Source organism: Ptychodera flava, chromosome 17, assembly GCF_041260155.1.
Source record: "Ptychodera flava strain L36383 chromosome 17, AS_Pfla_20210202, whole genome shotgun sequence".
Lineage (NCBI taxonomy): Eukaryota > Metazoa > Hemichordata > Enteropneusta > Ptychoderidae > Ptychodera > Ptychodera flava.
This window is the reverse complement of record NC_091944.1, coordinates 13190468-13208298: the sequence shown is the minus strand read 5'-3', so window position 1 is coordinate 13208298 and position 17831 is coordinate 13190468. Positions and strand designations below refer to the sequence as shown.

Sequence of the window (17831 nt, the reverse complement as noted above, 5' to 3'; positions counted from 1 at the left end):
ATAACATCGATACGTTCCAACGAACTACATGAACAACATCAACTCCACACGCGTATTTATCAATAATCCTTTTGTCCAGTAACTTAGCATGCACTAAGAATCCTAGCAACGTGCGTGAACGCAGACTGACAAGACAGTAAAATATTTTATTCAATGAATAGCAAACTGGGTTTTGTCAAAATCGTAAATATGCAAAAAAGTATTTCGACACATTTTGACCTAATCTTTCGGTTTTTATGTTGATTAACATTTTAATTTAAGGCGTAAATAATAGGATTAACTGTTGTAAGATAGTTCAAAGTATACCATCATTTTTCTTTTGCGTAAGCAAGTACATTGTCAATATCAATACAATCGAATAACTAAAGATGAGACAGTATTTAAGTAATTGGAAGAGTTTTTCAAAGCGGCCGGTGAGCCTAGTTCGAGGGGCATTTTTACTTAGTCTATCTTGTTATCGCAGATGGCATACCATGACTGCCAAACGATTGCAGCTGATTGTCGGTAATTTTATATAAATGAGATACATGATTTTTATCTCGTTGACCTGCATCAAAGGTTTGCCAGATCAATAATCTTCGCTTAATTTACATATTTTTCTTCTTTCACTTTGATAATCATGAATGTGGGTTGTTGGTTCGCCGCAGACAGGTTCGGGCTGGTACTAACCCATAGTGACGTCACATTACTTTAGAACATCAGTTCTCAGATGAGCCTGTCACCAGTTGCAGCAGTTATCACCAGGCGCCCGAGACAGATGTACGACGGTCACTGCAGAGACCTTAGAATCTGGATCTACAGTTTGCATCATGCTTGTACGGAGGATATCAATGCCCTTCTCCATCTTTTCATGCCTTACGTGTTTGACTGCCGCGAGTGCCGGGCAGATGTTACAGCCGAACGGAGACTGTAATGCCGAGGGAACTGTCTGCGAATACAGTTGGAAGATTGAACACAGAGAGACTATGGTAATTTATGACGAAAACGCTGAAGCTGGATTGCCCGTTGTGACGTTCAACGGCAACTTCTACAAACGAAATCGTGACCTGAACCAGTGTAGCAGGAGAGATCTGCTATCTGAGACCGGTAAAGTCTGCTTGCATCTCACTTTGCATGTTTTATCACAGTGTAGAAAACATAATATTTAATCTTATCACAAAGGAATGATAATAATGACTAAGATTTAACTATTACACTGTACGATGTACAATCGGTGTCTTACAGCTTGTTATGGGTGCAGATGCTGTTCATGTAGGCCACTCTTTTCAGTGTATTGCATGCATAGAACGAAACTTCAGGACGCGATGTATTGCCAGTGGTAATATTTTTTGTGTGTGTTCTGAAACTCTAACTTTTTTTGAGTGAAATTAACAATGTAGTTTCAGCGACCGTCGTATCATGTCAATCGGTTTGAATTCATCTTTCAGAGAAGAGTAAAGTAATAACTGCGGATGGATCTTACGGACCAGCTACTACCATCAACGGCCAGCTTCCCGGTCCAAACATCATCGTCAAGAATGGCACGCAGGTGAATGCAATAATGAGCCTGAGGAACCAAAACATTTATTTCAATTTACCATTCCCTGGACACGTATAGCGGATATCGATTCTGTAGTGCCTTTACAAACTCGAATCGACATTTCGGCTTTCTCTCTTGTCCTTTAATGTCTTTTTGAGTGACAAGAACATTTTTTGATAAGAACATCATCATCGAATGATGCAAAAATGTTATTTTGTTCAATTTTTAAATATTCACCATAGAGCAGGTAAACTTGTCATGATTCTATGCGCAGTCAATTATTCTCAAGCTCATGTACAGGAAAAAGCGGTAAGTCCCCTGGGGTGGGGAGGGATGGGGTTCATAGTGCAACGGTTTACTTTATTTCTTTATAACTACACAAGTATCTCCTCTCTAACCTGTATACACATCATTGTAATTGGTCAGCAAACATTGCAAACATTGCTAATCGGCTGTCCGTATCTGTGGATTAATTGATTGAGTCAACATCACAGCCGTCCCACACGTAGTAAAATACTACGTGTGGGACGGCTGTGATGTTGACTCAATCAATTAATCCGCTAATAAGGAAAGCAGTCAGACGGTTTAAAGTTGCAATCTCTATTTGAAATACCACAGTCAAAATTAATAAAATATAATCAAATAAAGTAAACCGTTGCACAAAGAACCTTCCCCAGGGGTTACCGCTTTTCCATGTGATTATTCCTTTGGTGGCAAAATATTTCGAACCTTAAATTATGCTTGATATATACCTTTGAACTACCTTTATTGCATTATAGATAACCTATGATCAAAGTTTGTCGCATTTTCATGCTAATTCTGTTATAATATAAAACATCACTTACAAGATAAAAACAGTACTGTACCATGACACGATCAATATTGCTAATGGACCAGGCGGGAATTTTGTTATCGAAAAAAACACCAAAGGCCAAAAATTGCTAGGGAACGGTTGCTAACGGGCAGGGCCGTAGCCTGACCAAGTTGCCAAGGGGGCAGAACCTCACTTGGCTAAAATTTAGGTAATTGAAATAAACTACATATTGACAGTATGGAAAATTCCACTGGGTAAATGCCTTCCCTCAGAAGGCTGCGGCCCTGAGGGGCATAAGAAATCCCACAACATGAAGTTTTGCATTGCATGTTAGTTTAGCAACTGTGAACTGTGAACTTATGAATAAGTCGGGCACGTGTTTACGGATCACAATCTGAAGTAGTCCATGTTGTCAATCGACAAACAAGACGGAGTTGTTAAAGGTCATGCCGCTGGTACATACATAAACAGCGATATAGAAGATCAACCATTTATCTAGGATAATGCGTTCGATATTGCTCTGTAGCGCTTTGTCATTTGACCCGACTGACCCGTACCCGACAGTTGTAATCCAAAGTGATGAGTAACACAATTAATGTTCTTCGTGAACGTCTGCGGTGTCAACCCACTGCGTACGTCAAAATTTAATGATATTATATCAGCGTTTCAGTCACGCCAATGTGCCGTTCTGATCGGACGAGAGCTCACTCCTGCATAGACCAGCGTATTAGCTTGGCATGCAGAGACTGAGAGCAGACAAAATCGGTATAAAAACGCGATAAACAATCAGTAAATGGACATATTGCAATATGAATATGATATACTTGCAATAATGTGAAAGTTAAGCAGTTTAAGGTATACCTATAAGAGCATTAGCTTGCGCTTCGCCAAATCAGCGTTGCCACTTTTTGTCGTCTGCGTTGCTTCCACTGCCATAGCTATAGCACACTTTCTTGGTATCCTCAGGTGGTTGTTCGTGTGACCAATGCTTTGTTGATGGAAGGAATCACAATACACTGGCATGGAATGGAACAACGGCACACGCCTTGGATGGATGGAGTTGCTGGTGTGTCACATTGCCCTATAAACCCTGGAGAAACGTTTACCTACAGGTAAAGTTAATTTTCGGCCAACTCTTGAACCCTGGATTTGTATCGTCTTTTTCACCAGGCGGTCAGCCATACTGCATTATATGGGCAGTAGCTTTAACCAGCTTTGCAATTTCAATCAACAATTGCTTAACACAACAGTATCGAAGATGAAGCTTTGAAGACAGAGAGTCTCCGTTCTTTAATTTCGACCTAAACTCGACAAAGCACTGCTTTGAAGGAAGTTTCAAGAAGCATTTTTCTCTAGGTTTCTAGCTACTCCTCCCGGAACACATTGGTACCACTCCCATCTTGGCACGCAGAGAACTGATGGATTGTATGGAGCATTGATTGTGTTACCGCCTGATAGCAGTGAAGTACAACTTGATAACGAAAGTGAAACTAGTGCAGAGGTACTGTAAGCTCTTGATTATGATAATGACGATGGTGGTTCTGGTGGTGATGGTTGTGGTGGTAGCGGTAAACAGTGTTGGCAACTTCAAGGACCAAGTTTATTTTTTGGTATTTTTTGCTGTAAATAGCTGTTTGATGATTTGGTGGTATGGTAGTGATGATGATGATGATGATGATGATGATGATGATTATATCGACAGGTTGAGGAGACCACGGAACCTGAGTATGATGGGGAATTTATAATGATTCTCCATGACTGGATGAGAGAGAATTCTCTGGATACAAACAATCGAATACTTGCGGAAATGCAAAGGTACGACTTTTTAGCTATCATGCAGCATGTGCTTTCATCTTTGTATGGGAATTTAGTCGACATCTGGTCATTGCTGTGCTTTTGGAATATAGTGATCTTCATAAAGTACAACAAAAGGGACAGGACTTGACCATTTGCGGAGTGTTGTCACTTTGAAGTGATGGTTGCTGTCAATGCACACACAGACCACAACAAAAGGGCGAAGATTTTGCATTTCCGTCAGCGTATGAAATTAAAGAGGTTTTCATTGTATGAAGTAATCTGGGCCGCCAGTCAGCATGCCAAAATTTATTTACTTCTTTTCCTGAAATATTTGTCACTTCTCCGGGACCGACGTGGAGATTTGTCGTCATGTCGCTTTTCATGCACCTTCTATATATGCTGCAGCGAAATACATTTCGGCACCCAAACGCAGTGTGTGATACAAATATATTTCATAGCCATTAAATGTTCAGAAGACCCCGATACCGGGGTTAATCCGTCTGACCATTTTCAACCTTTTCTTCGTGGCTGTCTCATTAATAAGTTGCTTGTTTATTAAGTCAGCAATCTTCCAATCAACAACACATACGTTTGTGCCATATGGTAAGGCCATATAGTTTTAATCAATTAAACAGCATACTGGAAATACCTGCAAAGTTGGGATGCAAGGACCAATACACTCGAAGTGGCGTTTATGGCTGTTCCTCATTATACCCTGTATGGGGGACCATTATCCAATCGCTGTCGGCAATCAATCCCTTCCCATGAGGCCATCGCCCATGTGCAGATTGCTTGGCATTAGATCAAATACAACTTCGGAATTAACATGACGGTAAGACACAGCCCAGAAATGACGCGTTTATATTCCATTGTTACAGTAATGTGTGCTAATAGAACTATCCAAACAACAGAATCCATCAGATTTCTACTTCTTCAATGCCAGGTTCTCTCCGGGTTACAACGATACCACCAAGTGTTTTTATCAAACACGGCAGTCGGACGGCACTGATATCGGAGTCACGCCATTCCACTCTGCATTGATAAACGGAAAAGGTAATAATCATTAATCCGATACAAAATATTTTCTACTACATCGGAAAATTTATCCTGCGAAGAAAACAGCGGGAATTGTCATGCGTCGGTTATAATCTATTCATCTTCTTTTCTACAAAGGCCAGTTTTATACATACGAAAGAAGTAGAAAAACGGGCTATAAACAGGAATATATAGAGAATCATCTTATACCGGTGGAAACATTCACCGTCGAGCGGATGAAGATGTACCGATTTAGAGTCATCAACGCCGCCATGATGTTCGCCTTCGATGTGTCTATCGATAGCCACAAGTTACATGTGATAGCCACAGATGGAAATAGGCTCCGCACAGTCATCGCTGACTCTGTCATCATAAATTCTGGCGAGAGATTTGATTTCTACATCGAAGCCTCTCAAAATCCCGGTAACTATTGGATACACGCACGCACTTTGGAAACATCAAATATTAAGGATGTAAGTAAACAGAGGCAATCGAGCGGGAGGACGATTTTTTCTCCTCTGTGTAATCGGGCAATTTGTATGAGTAGTGGGAGGGAAGTCTTCACCGTGCAATCGGGCAATTTTGTATATGAAGCGGTCGGGAAGTGAGACACTTGAACAAGGTCAGGTAAGTGAGCAGGGAGCATGAGTCAGTTGTGTTCTGGAGTTCGCCGATTGAAATTCTGATAACAAAAGAGCTAGTTCAGGGGGGGGGGGCATATATTTAGGCGGGCCTAGTTGGGGTAAAAGGGAAAGTTCTCTGTAGGTTCTGCGGAGAGGGCGATACGGGGAAGGCAGTTGCATACAGCTTTCGCTTTCCTCTTCCCCTCTTTGTTCAACATTAGTCAGAACGTAAACAATCTTGTAAAATTAATCGTCTTTTCGAATGCTATTGCAGCGTCGAGGCGTATTAAATTTAACTTCATCTACGATTTTCATCTCTTACAGAGTGAGGTCTTTCCTGGACATGTTGACGCCATACTGAACTACGCCTCACAACCATTGAGGCGCCCAACGATACCGCCCTCATCGAGCCCATGTACATCATCAAGGCATTGCATAGTAGTAAATTGTCCTTCCTGTGAGTATTGTTCTCTTGTTCACGTAAGGCTCTAATCGTTTTAATCTGTAACCGCCCTATTTATCGCTCATGAGAACACCCTTTTCTCCCCGGTACACTTTGATTAAGAAGACACATCTAGGTTTTTCAAACAACGGACACATGCTCAACTTCAGAATCTCTGATTGTGCAAAGCAGAGTGATTTTTTCATTGTTCTATAGTAGCGAATAGCTCGAGCGAGACCATGATGTCACTGACGTCCCATTGAAAGTCAATTCTGGTAACTGCATTTTTGACTGCTAACAGTCCCTCTGTGGACTGTTACATACGAAATTCAGGCGAATATTCACTGTAGGGCGATCTCCGCGTTCACATTGCCAGTCCGCTATTGGGGATGATTCAAGTACAAAGGAATATGGGAAAGAGTATGGAATAAGGGCGAAAGACAACGTCGGGAATGCCAGACTAGGGGTAGTGAGGGTCGAATATTGTAGGTCGAAATTATCCCGAACGACACGCTGATTTTGTAGGTCACAGTGGCAGACATATAGAAATAGGTCAAAGTACGATCTCCTGTGATTATTTTGACCATGGAGTCGCAAATCATTATTATATACACCGAAAAATCAGTGTAAACATATTTCGCACAGCATTTGATGTGGAATAATGTGGACTTTTTAAAAAGGGGAAATGATATGCATCAAAGAAAGGCATTGCCACTTTAACAAAATACGATAATCATAATAAAATACGCTTATTGCTCGCATATAAGCCCACACATCAATTGGCTGAAATGCAATGTCTCACACAGTCGTGCATGTTTAGAAACCTCTTCCTCACGCCTTTTGAACACTAGTTTTGGACCGACTTCTCACACTTTGTATTATCGCGCAAGTAAATTTTATTTTCCTATGTCTGACGAATGCTAATTGGTCATTTGTTGTCCCCGCACCAAAGGCGTGCATATTATTTGACGGTAAGAGTTCGTGTACTTTAAAACCGGAACTATAGCCCTGTGCAGACGATACACTTCAAAGTGAAAGGGTTTTTCACTCCCGTCGATGACAAATATATAAAGACATACTAAAGTGCCGTGATGTTTGGTTGTCACAGTTTTTGATTATTACATTGCATAATAATTATTACTTAAGGATGTTGAGGATACAGTAGCCAACGACAAAAAAACGACAAAATCTTCTGCAGGTAGCACAAAAATAAAATGCAAAGAAATCAGTAAAATTGTGAATGTTACCATTTTATGGAAGAAAATTCACTTGCTGATTTTTATTCTTTCAGTTATTTTCCCGCAAATAAATACGCAGACTGTATTCCTCTATCAACTCTAACAGCGCCCGCAAGCCAGCCTCGCCCACCACCTATACCAAATAGCGAAAGCGATGCTCAAGAACCCTTCATCAATTTTCACTTCGCCGGGGGAGTTTCACAGAGGTCGTCGGTCAACGGAAGACGGTTTATTCCACCGAGCACACCACCTATGGTACGTTCTATTTTCTTGATAATCTTCTGAAAATCTTACTGTAACTATAACAGAATAACAAGAGAGGAGGCCCAGTTTTTCTGAAATCAAAGATTTTGTGTACATATGCACTGTCAATCATCCTACTCTTGTCAAGTACATTTAAATTTAATCAAAATTATGCATTTTGAAATCCTCAGACAGAACTGTAATCATCGGCGCTGTAATCAAATACAGCGAAAATATTTTGGAATTTTCAACCTGAAAGCCTTCATTTTCACTATATCATATCGGCCACAACTTGCGTTCAAATCGATGTGCAAAAAATGGCGACTTCCCTCAAATATTTTGTATGCGCACAATGCCGTGACCTCCACAAATATAATAATCTCCACAAATGTAATATCAACCACAATTGTAATAAAATCAACCACAAATGTAATAAAATAGTCAACACTTAATGTAACAACCCACAACCACAAATGTAATAAACAAATTAACCATAATGTAATAAAACTCAACCTTAAAAACTATCTACTGTTGATTGACCAATCAGAGTGCTCAATTCAGGGTGTTTTATCTACTCATAAAGCCTTGGTCACCAAATTCCAGAAACGAATGACAGCGCCGTAGTAAAGTACTGTCCAATCAAAAGTGAACATGTCATATTCTGTAGACATCTGGTACGTTTTAATATTCAAATTTGGTAACACAGCGGAAACCAGCTGCAACACAAAATCTGCTGTGCCCTAGGGCATTTATAGGATGTTCCATTACATTGGAAGGCTATTTCACAAATAAAAGTTTAATTCATATCCTAAACATGTTACATTGACAAAGGGGACGGTTGACATAAACACATTGAAAACGAAAATATATCAGTTAGGGGCGATAGTTTTTAAGTCGGATAAAACCCTCGTACTCGGGCTCTTCTGGTATATAAAGTCCAACCCTACGATAAAATGTCTCGGCCTGCAGCCTCGACATTTTATCGTTGGGTTGGACTTTATATACCAGAAGAGCCCTCGTACTCGGGCTTTATCCTATACATAAATGTAATAAACTTGAACTTGCAAATGTGATCATTTGTTTATCAATGCCCTAAGTAAATAACAACTTTAAAAAGACTAGTGTAATGTTATTGCATACTTTCCTGAAACTAGGTTTCCTTTCCGAAACACAGAATAGAATACTTTGAGAACGCTAAAAGAAAACGACGAGGTACTGATCAAACCGTTAGATAATTGAAGTGGAACAGACAGTGATAGACATAATAAGGAAGCGTCAAAATAACTCGTCAACCAGTGATACCACACAAAGTTTATGACAGATGACTCAGAACAAATAACAGAGAAATATAAAACCTTATAACAGAAACTTACGACACAAACATGTTGACGAGAACATATATTTCAATCTTTAAAAACAATACGAGCACTACCTTGAACACAGTAGAACAAAATTAGACATCCTAGCATCCCTAGTGAAGGAACAAACTTCAAGTGGGACAACATAGGAATACAGACAATCTATCGATCATTCCACACAATTTATCCACTGAAGACGAATTTGAGGAGATTGATTAAGAAAGTACGGCAATTTTCGAAAAAGTACGCAATTTTCGAAAAAAATGGCGTTAAAGGATCGTAGTGTTATACAGTCTTCCCCACTCTGGAGTAGAGACTGCACTGACACTCAGATTACAGCTGTGTCTAGCCATGGCCAGTCAGTTCTGTACACAAAACAGGGAAACGTAAAATACACTTTCAAATATGCAAAACACACTAAACGCAAACAATTAAGAAATGAATAATGTGTGGAGTTGCTTTCCTTATTACATAGATCAATATTTAAGGGCTAATTCCTCAATAGCAACGACAAAATAGATTTATTACATTTATGGTTGACAAGTATTACATTTATGGGTGATTTTTTATTACATTTATGGTTACCATTTATTACATTTGTGGTTGGTGTTTTTATTACATTTATGGTTGATTTTTGTTACATTTATGGGCGATATTACATTTATGGGTGCATTTTATTACAATTGTAGTGATATTACATTGTGGAGATTATTACATTTGTGGAGGTTATTACATTTGTGTGCGCACAATGCCGTGACATCAACAATATTTGCTCGAGAAAGAGCGACTCCAATCAAAACACCCGTTCAGTCCCTAATAACAATACGGGGTTTCCTTCAAGTGTTGGGGAGTGAGTGTATTGGGAAAACAGTATTTCAGTTATCCGATTTCATGTTATTCATATAGATATCAGTTGCTGACGTTTCAAGTGAAATGTAGACCATGGCATTAGTAAACCACAAAGGTATTTTGTTATCGTAACAAGCGATAGGCCCCTAGATCTTACTTTTGTTTACAACGTTATTTCATTGCACTCATATCGGGAAGGGGGTGTTCTATTACAATTTTCTAAAATCATGGTACGTATACTATAGAAGTCTTTTCCTGAATAGGATCGATATATTCTCAATCAGATTCGAACTCATTGTGAGGAGAGGACACCACGATCGTAACAGCTCGGCTAAATCCCCACTGTTACTAAAGGGTGGCTCAATTATGAAAGCCCATACGGGGCTTATTGGAAGAAAAAATATTATGTCAGCGCTCCAGATAATTTCTCTTGGCCACGAGATAGTATGTCGTGCGCACTAGATAATTTCTTGTGACCACAAGATAGTATTGCGTGCGCATGTGATACCTATCTCCATGCCACGGGATAGGAAGTTTCTCGTGCACACGTGAAATTATCTCGTGCGAATGTGTTAGTTTCTCGTGCGCCCTTGATAATATCTCGTGCGCATGTGTTAGTATTTAGTGTGCGCGAGATCCTGTCTAGTGTGCAAGTGATACTACCACATGCGCACCAGTAGCGCGCACTAAGTAGTTTTTGAATCTTACTGCCTTTCTAATTACTCATTCATTGGCCATATATGTTATCTTTTATGTTTCTTTTACATTTGAAAACAAATTATGAAGCAAATATTGACCTTTATTCTACCTCTCGTTTATCATATCGCTGACTGGTTGTGCTATGCCTTGGTTTTGTGTATAATAGGAAGGCTATTTATGGTTAAAATTTACATTTTTATAGTTTGAACAAATCGAATTAGTAATTGCAAAGCAAACACTATACTTTCCAACATGGTTGACATGGTATTTGGAATTTCAGGAATCCCCTTTTACTGCCAAGTGACATACGTTATTCATAACTGATTTCTTGTGTTGAGACAAATTTGCCACTTTTGCATTTTATCACTAAAAACATTTTAAATCGGGTTCGAATGATAATAAGTAATATTTGATTGACAAATATCCTATTGAACTGATCCTCAAAAATTTGCCTTCGAACTGAAAGATCATGTTTGTGAAGACATTTATGGAGCCAGAGAGAAATCACAAAGTGATGAGAGACAGAACAATACCTTTTGACGGAGATAGTCCCGTAAAGTGACGATTCCTCATATTCACATTTTTATTATAAAGAGAATCAAAAGTTCATAAAACACTTATTTCAACTTTAAGCTCTTCCCTCGGAGTTATGTTAATAAAAAAGTAAAGTTTTTGTGAAAAATGCAACATTGGTGAATTTATATCAATGTCGAACATTCGATATGAACAGCATATGTTACCATAAAGAACGAAACAATAGTTTCGTTTCAAAATCTGACATCGGCAACTGTGTCGCAAACAGGGAATTGCTGAAATACTAATAGTATGTCAACCATGTCGGAGGGTATAGTTTCATCACAAAATAAAACAGGTGTCACATCGATATATTTCATTATTTGTCGGAAACCGACAGTGAACGGAACAGCTTTGTTTTGAATTGAATGCATGGATAAAAAGTTAAAAAACGATTGAGAAGGAGATGACATTCCATCAGTACAATCATCAGACATGTATATTGATGGAAAGCTTTATCGTAATACTTCATTCTTGATTACTAAAGGTATATACAACTCACTGAACAAATTACAAACAAAAAGAACAAGAAACAATGTAGCTTTCAAAGTGGCAAAGTGTGACCAATTGAATTAATTGAATTTTCAATGAGATGCAGGCTTAATGAGATGCAATTATGAATAAGATTTGTTCTGGCAAAACAAAGTGATACAAAATCTACATTTTCCATTAATTACTATCTTTTCTTTGTTCAGTATTAAGTCACAACCGCACAACAGCACAACCGTCAGCCAGATGATAAATAAGAGGTTGAATAAAATTCTATATTATTTCAAAATTGGTTGGCAATGCTTCAGAAACATGAAAAAGAACCCCAATGGCCAACAAAGAACCAATAAGAAATTTGGACACCTCAGCAAGGCTTTAGTAGGTTCAACAACTATCTAGTGCGAGTGAAGTACTATGTCGTGCGCACAAGATAGTATCTCGTGCGCACGTGATAGTATCATGTGCGCACTAGAAAGTATCTCACGCTAACACGTATCTCATGCTAACACGTGGGCATGAGATACTTTCACGTGCACACAAAATGGTAATTAGCACGCACGAGATACTGGCACGAGAAACTTCCTATCATGTGCGCACGAGATACTATCTAGTGGCCACAACAAACTATCTCGTGCGCACGAGACACTTTCACGTGCGACCGAGATAATAATTTTTTTTCTCAAAAATGTCCTTTGTGGGCTTTCAAATTCAATAACCGAGCTATTTTATATTGTAATGATTTCTGACCGCGACCCCTCCACACAATGTACAGTAAGTGAGGCTACCCACAACTCCCCTTGATTTTTCACTCAGACATTTTTGCTAAAGGCATTTCAATTTTATCAGTTTCTCAACAATTTTTAACTTACAATTTAAGTTCAGGATTATTTGTTAAAACTATGTTCCAAAATTATTGATTATGTTTAAAATTCAAGAGTAAATTGAATGACAAGTCGATGTTTGGAGGTGCTAAAAATTGCACACTTGTCAAGATAAAGTTATCAGCAACTAAGATGGTCTCATCATACCACCTGTCAGACATGCAAATTTCCTTTGTTACGAACATTAAAAAAAAATCAATACCCTTTCTTTTGCCAACACAGATGCAACTTATTCCCTTAGTTTCCTTGAAAATATTGTGTATGGCTGTCAAAAATCTATGTCAACAAAATTACAAAATTGCTATCTCCTCCGCGGAAAAGGGGTTGATCTTCTCATTATTCACAGTGAGAAATCAGAAAATTATGATGATCAGAACTATGTTGCCAGAATTTTGAAATATGGACGAGTTGTTCTGTGTACAGAAGAAATTTGCTACAGTACAGTGAGTGATCTCCGTGTGTGCAGATCATGGAGAATTGTGGGTAGCCTCACTTACTGTGGACCCCTCCACACAATGTACAGTCAATGAAGCACGTGCACCACTCTATCGCTATGACACATCGGATACAAAATTAACCAAAGCAAAGATGGCATCGCTTGTGCTAAACTGGGCATTACAAAGAATATAGTGAATGATATGATTATTAATTATTAAGAAACTGTTTTATGCAGAAACGTTTTTGAGTAAGGCCATAAGGGCATTAGGCATGTGAGGCGTGCCGTGACCTAAAAGCCTATCGATGTCTTATGACAACACTGTAAGCAAGTCTTTTGCACACCAATGCACGTGGAAAAAACAATCTTCACAAAGATATACGGACAATAAAAATCGTGCCAACACCTACTTTAAGTTCTTTGCTTACAACCAAAGTATTTGCGCATTGCAGAAGACAAAATGTTTGTGGAATCGGACAATGATATAGTGTGACAACGCTTGGACACTCAGTAAATAAATATCTATTTCCCACCTGATTTCAAAATTGAAAAGAACTCATTTTTAAACAATTATTTTCTCGTTTCCCTGCAGACCCTGCCCGGTGGTGACTATGGTGACTATATGACATTGTGTAACGAGGCTGAGTGTTCAGCACAACACTGCAGTTGTACTCACTTCATTGAAATCAAGACCGGCAAAGTGGTTCAGATTAAACTTTATAACATTGTTACGGCGATAGACGGCAAAATGTGATGATTTTGAGCTCTTAAGTATAAAAATGTTACTTCTTCCAATGGCTTGTCAATTTGATGCGCGCACCTTTATAATGTGGCTACCCTACGAACATGTTCTGACGTCACGGATGTCCTGAGAAGTTACAGGTGCCTTAACCTGACTTGTTCAAACTTCACACAAATATGACTCCCTACTGATAATGCACTGATTTTTGCATCACATAGGGTGATAAGACCATCGTATAGTATCACCATGGTATCGAGTTTTTCGTCGGTCTAGTCCACGATACGATTACACGCAAAAAAACCTAGATACGTTTAGGTATCAATAATTCGCTATATTATAATCAATCAAGAAGGCAAAGTCTGCGCCTATATATCAGTCTGTGACAATTTTACAATATTGCAGTGAACCACATGTTGCTTGCGTAAGCACTTTGTTACGAATATGTCTCTAGCCATCAGTCTGTCTGACTAACTGTCCGTCGACTTATTTGTTCATCTATCTATCTATCTATCTATCTATCTATCTATCTATCTATCTATCTATCTATCTCTCTATCTATCTATCTATCTATCAATCTATCAATCTATCTATCTATCTATCTATCTATCTATCTATCTATCTATCTATCTATCTATCTATCTATCTATCTATCTATCTATCTATCTATCTATCTATCTATCTATCTATCTATCTATCTATCTATCTATCTATATCTATCTACCATCTCTATCTATCTATCTATCTATCTATCTATCTATCTATCTATCTATCTATCTATCTATCTATCTATCTATCTATCTATCTATCTATCTATCTATCTATCTATCTATCTATCTGTGCAAGTAAGGTAATATACACAGTTTTTATTAATGTATTGGTTCAAATGCAGGTAATGGCTTACATGGAACTGCTCATCCTGTGCATATTCACGGCCACCACTTCTACGTGGTGAAAACTGGTTTTGCCCAATACGACGCTAACGGGAAATACATTGCAGACAACGAGGACATCGACTGTGGAGGGCAGGAGCGGTGCAACAATGCCAAGTGGCGTGACCCTAACTGGGCAGGTGACAACATCCCCGGTCTTAACCTGGTCAACCCGCCAATGAAGGATACCATCATTGTGCCAGTTGGTGGATATGTTGTTGTACGCTATGTCGCTGATAATCCTGGTATGTATTCATATCAGGCCTGCTTCATGCTATGCACTGAGGTAGAATGTACCTCGGGGACAGATATTTTTACCCTCGAAATTTTCCAATTCTTTTCGTATCTACCACTTGTGCGGCTCGTTTTGAATCCCTTTGAGTAAAAAAATCACCGTTTTATTTTCTGAATATCGGAAATTTTTGTTTTCTCTATGAAATAAATAAATGGCGGCCATTTTGAATTTCAAATACTGGTAAATCTTGTTACTTTGTTTCTCTAGTACCAAAATTTGCAGATTTTTGCACGATTTTTATTTTAGGTTTTAAAAAATGAATGGTTGAAAGATTCCTTGTGAAAAATATGAGCAAAAGTTTTAAGTATTTCACTTATGAGGCGCATACTGCGTTAAAATCGACAGTATTTTAACAAAGTAAATATGTCGTATTCCCTTTCGAGAGTACTCCAATAACTGTGGAAACATGCTATGGTTACTTCCTCTCTTGAAAAAATGTTACCGACTGACTATTCCCTGATTTTGTACTTTCTAATACTGTAACGTATACGAAAATTTTAACAAATGCTTTGACACAATCCTATATGGGGCGCTATTAGTACAACATTGACTTATGATAAGATGCTTTTGACGGTACTAATTGATGTGTGAATGGTTTATCTGATAAAAATCATGGAATAAATTGACAATTTGTTGGTAGTTTGCGCCTCAAAAATCAAATACTTAAATTTTTGCTCAAATTGTTGCAAACATTTTAAATTGTGAATGTAACACGAGAATAAAGAATTGTTTTAACCCCAGACCTTAGACTACCCGTCCCGGAGATGTTATTGGATTCCAGATTGATGAGTGTTATCATCTTCGTCAGATCAATCAAATACAAGCCATTCTCAAATCAGCTGTATTACATTTAGTATATCTTACTCAGCAGAAATCCACATTTCAACATCGAAACAATTATTTTGTAGGCTGGTGGTTCGTCCATTGTCATATTGCAATACACCAAGTTGAAGGGATGGCCATGATGTTCAAAGAAGGAGATGAAAGTGAAATGAATGCTCCACCAGACGGTTTCAGAAGCTGCGGACACTTTGACTGGTCTGCAGAGGATTTCTTTGAGAAAATACGGTCCCCTGCACCTGGTGAGTATAATAGAATGGCAAGGATTCATACATATGCTCTCCTGGCGGCCTTGGTTGTCTCTTCAGCTGTATTGCCACCACACTGTTCATTAGCTGCATTTTCGACTGAATTAGATTATTCTTCTAAATGAGTTTGAATAAAAAGGTTAGCATAAATGTATCACAAAAATGGAGGTCTGCTGAATTACAGTATATCCCAGGTTAAGTTGTTTCGAGTATATCAACCGGTACCTTCTAAAGATTAGAACAATCCTCAGTTTGTACGCTTGTATATATGCATGTATGTATGTATGTATGTATGTATGTATGTATGTATGTATGTATGTATGTATGTATGTATGTATGTATGTATGTATGTATGTATGTATGTATGTATGTATGTATGTATGTATGTATGTATGTATGTATGCATGCATGCATGCATGCATGCATGCATGCATGCATGCATGTATGTAGGTAGGTAGGTAGGTAGGTAGGTAGGTAGGTATTTGTGTAATGTTATTTTGTATGAGTTCCTGTGAATGTCTGAGATGGAAAGTGGTTTTGATTTTTCATGAAATAAAAAAGACTCATGGCCGTTCAGTATTGTTGAAAACTGGATGAAACTCGTTGACTTATCTCCTTTATCCTTTTGTGTTTTTCAGTTTCTTCAAGCATGAAAGTAACAGCTGGATGGAATGTCTTTTATGCTCTACTTCTTGTACTAGCATTCCGTGTGAGGAACCACTAGATTTGTAGAATAATGATTTAAGGTCGCAAGTTCATTGTCGTCATAATTCATGATAAAGTAAGGTATCTGCTTCAAGTATCAAAGTGAAACGACATATCGTAGTAAACAACTTACTGATGTCATCGTCGCATTTGTACAAATCTCAGCATTTTTGCCAGAACTGCTGTGTTTGTTTTGTAGCACTTGTATCCATGGAAGTACAATGAACGAATTTATATTTTAGTTCTTCTGCTGTAGAAAAGTCATGAACGAATGAATGAATGAATGAATGAATGAATGAATGAATGAATGAATGAATGAATGAATGAATGAATGAATAAAAAAATTAAAAAATGAATGAATGAATGAATGAATGAATGAATGAATGAATGAATGAATGAATGAATGATGAATAAATGAAAATGTCTCGGAAAAGTTCACTATTTTTTAAAACCTTTGCGGATTTGTATTTTCTTTACTCAAGATTAATTACACTCCGTCCCGTACTCAGTTTCAGGTATGTTCTTTGTCGTCTCTTTATGATTTGCTATTTCTAGTTATGTGCAGATACAGTACGTACTGTTTGAATCTGACGACACCTTACATCAAAGACATCCGTATATTGTAGAGCGCAAGAGACAATATGCATTTGCGTTAGGCATTTCAGTTATATAGCGTACATAGTCCATGGGGGATAGTAGCTTGCTATTTCATGCCAATTACTATATATTAAGACGATTCGTGACCAGGTTTGGTACCCCGTCAGCACTGTGATGCGCCAGTTAAATAGTACAGATGCATAGTCCCACATGAGCTCATTTTTATCTATATCAATTTACATAATAATAAACATAATTGGCTTGTTCAACAAGTAGCATGACTGTATGTTTGACTTTATGTAAACTTTGTGAATTCATAGTTTGAAGCATGGCTCAAATTATAAGATCGATAGCCGGGTCTTGTGATTCAATATGTGTGCATTAAACACCAGATCAGGTCATGTTTGTACACGAGATACACATCGCATTATCAAACACTCTAGTATTGATAGAATAAAAGTCTGCAACAGTAGGACTGG

At 38.2% G+C, this 17831-nt stretch overlaps 2 protein-coding genes across 2 annotated transcripts; both read left to right on the top strand.

The window, feature by feature from the left end:
* Window positions 1-887: 887 nt before the first annotated feature.
* Window positions 888-17264, top strand: LOC139116623 (uncharacterized). Its single transcript, XM_070679220.1, has 10 exons — window positions 888-1086; window positions 1428-1528; window positions 3300-3445; window positions 3690-3834; window positions 4036-4148; window positions 5074-5183; window positions 5304-5769; window positions 14614-14912; window positions 15871-16044; window positions 16689-17264. The coding sequence occupies exons 1-10, from the start codon at window positions 888-890 to the stop codon at window positions 16772-16774; spliced, it is 1839 nt and encodes a 612-aa protein (XP_070535321.1). The 3' UTR covers window positions 16775-17264.
* LOC139115495 (uncharacterized) lies at window positions 5992-13767 on the top strand. Its single transcript, XM_070677630.1, has 3 exons — window positions 5992-6245; window positions 7522-7723; window positions 13589-13767. Exons 1-3 carry the CDS (start codon window positions 6202-6204, stop codon window positions 13748-13750), a joined length of 408 nt encoding a protein of 135 aa, XP_070533731.1. The 5' UTR covers window positions 5992-6201; the 3' UTR covers window positions 13751-13767.
* Window positions 17265-17831: the final 567 nt, after the last annotated feature.

What these genes read in the sequence shown, in the direction of transcription:
- LOC139115495 (XM_070677630.1), top strand. Translation starts at nt 6,202, where the DNA reads ATGTACATCATCAAGGCATTGCATAGTAGTAAATTGTCCTTCCT. An exon ending in AGTAGTAAATTGTCCTTCCT is followed by an intron (nt 6,246 to 7,521) that starts GTGAGTATTGTT and finishes TTATTCTTTCAG; the next exon opens with TTATTTTCCCGCAAATAAAT. An exon ending in CACCGAGCACACCACCTATG is followed by an intron (nt 7,724 to 13,588) that starts GTACGTTCTATT and finishes GTTTCCCTGCAG; the next exon opens with ACCCTGCCCGGTGGTGACTA.
- LOC139116623 (XM_070679220.1), top strand. Translation starts at nt 888, where the DNA reads ATGTTACAGCCGAACGGAGACTGTAATGCCGAGGGAACTGTCTGCGAA. An exon ending in GGAGAAACGTTTACCTACAG is followed by an intron (nt 3,446 to 3,689) that starts GTAAAGTTAATT and finishes ATTTTTCTCTAG; the next exon opens with GTTTCTAGCTACTCCTCCCG. An exon ending in GTATATGAAGCGGTCGGGAA is followed by an intron (nt 5,770 to 14,613) that starts GTGAGACACTTG and finishes TTATTAATGTAT; the next exon opens with TGGTTCAAATGCAGGTAATG.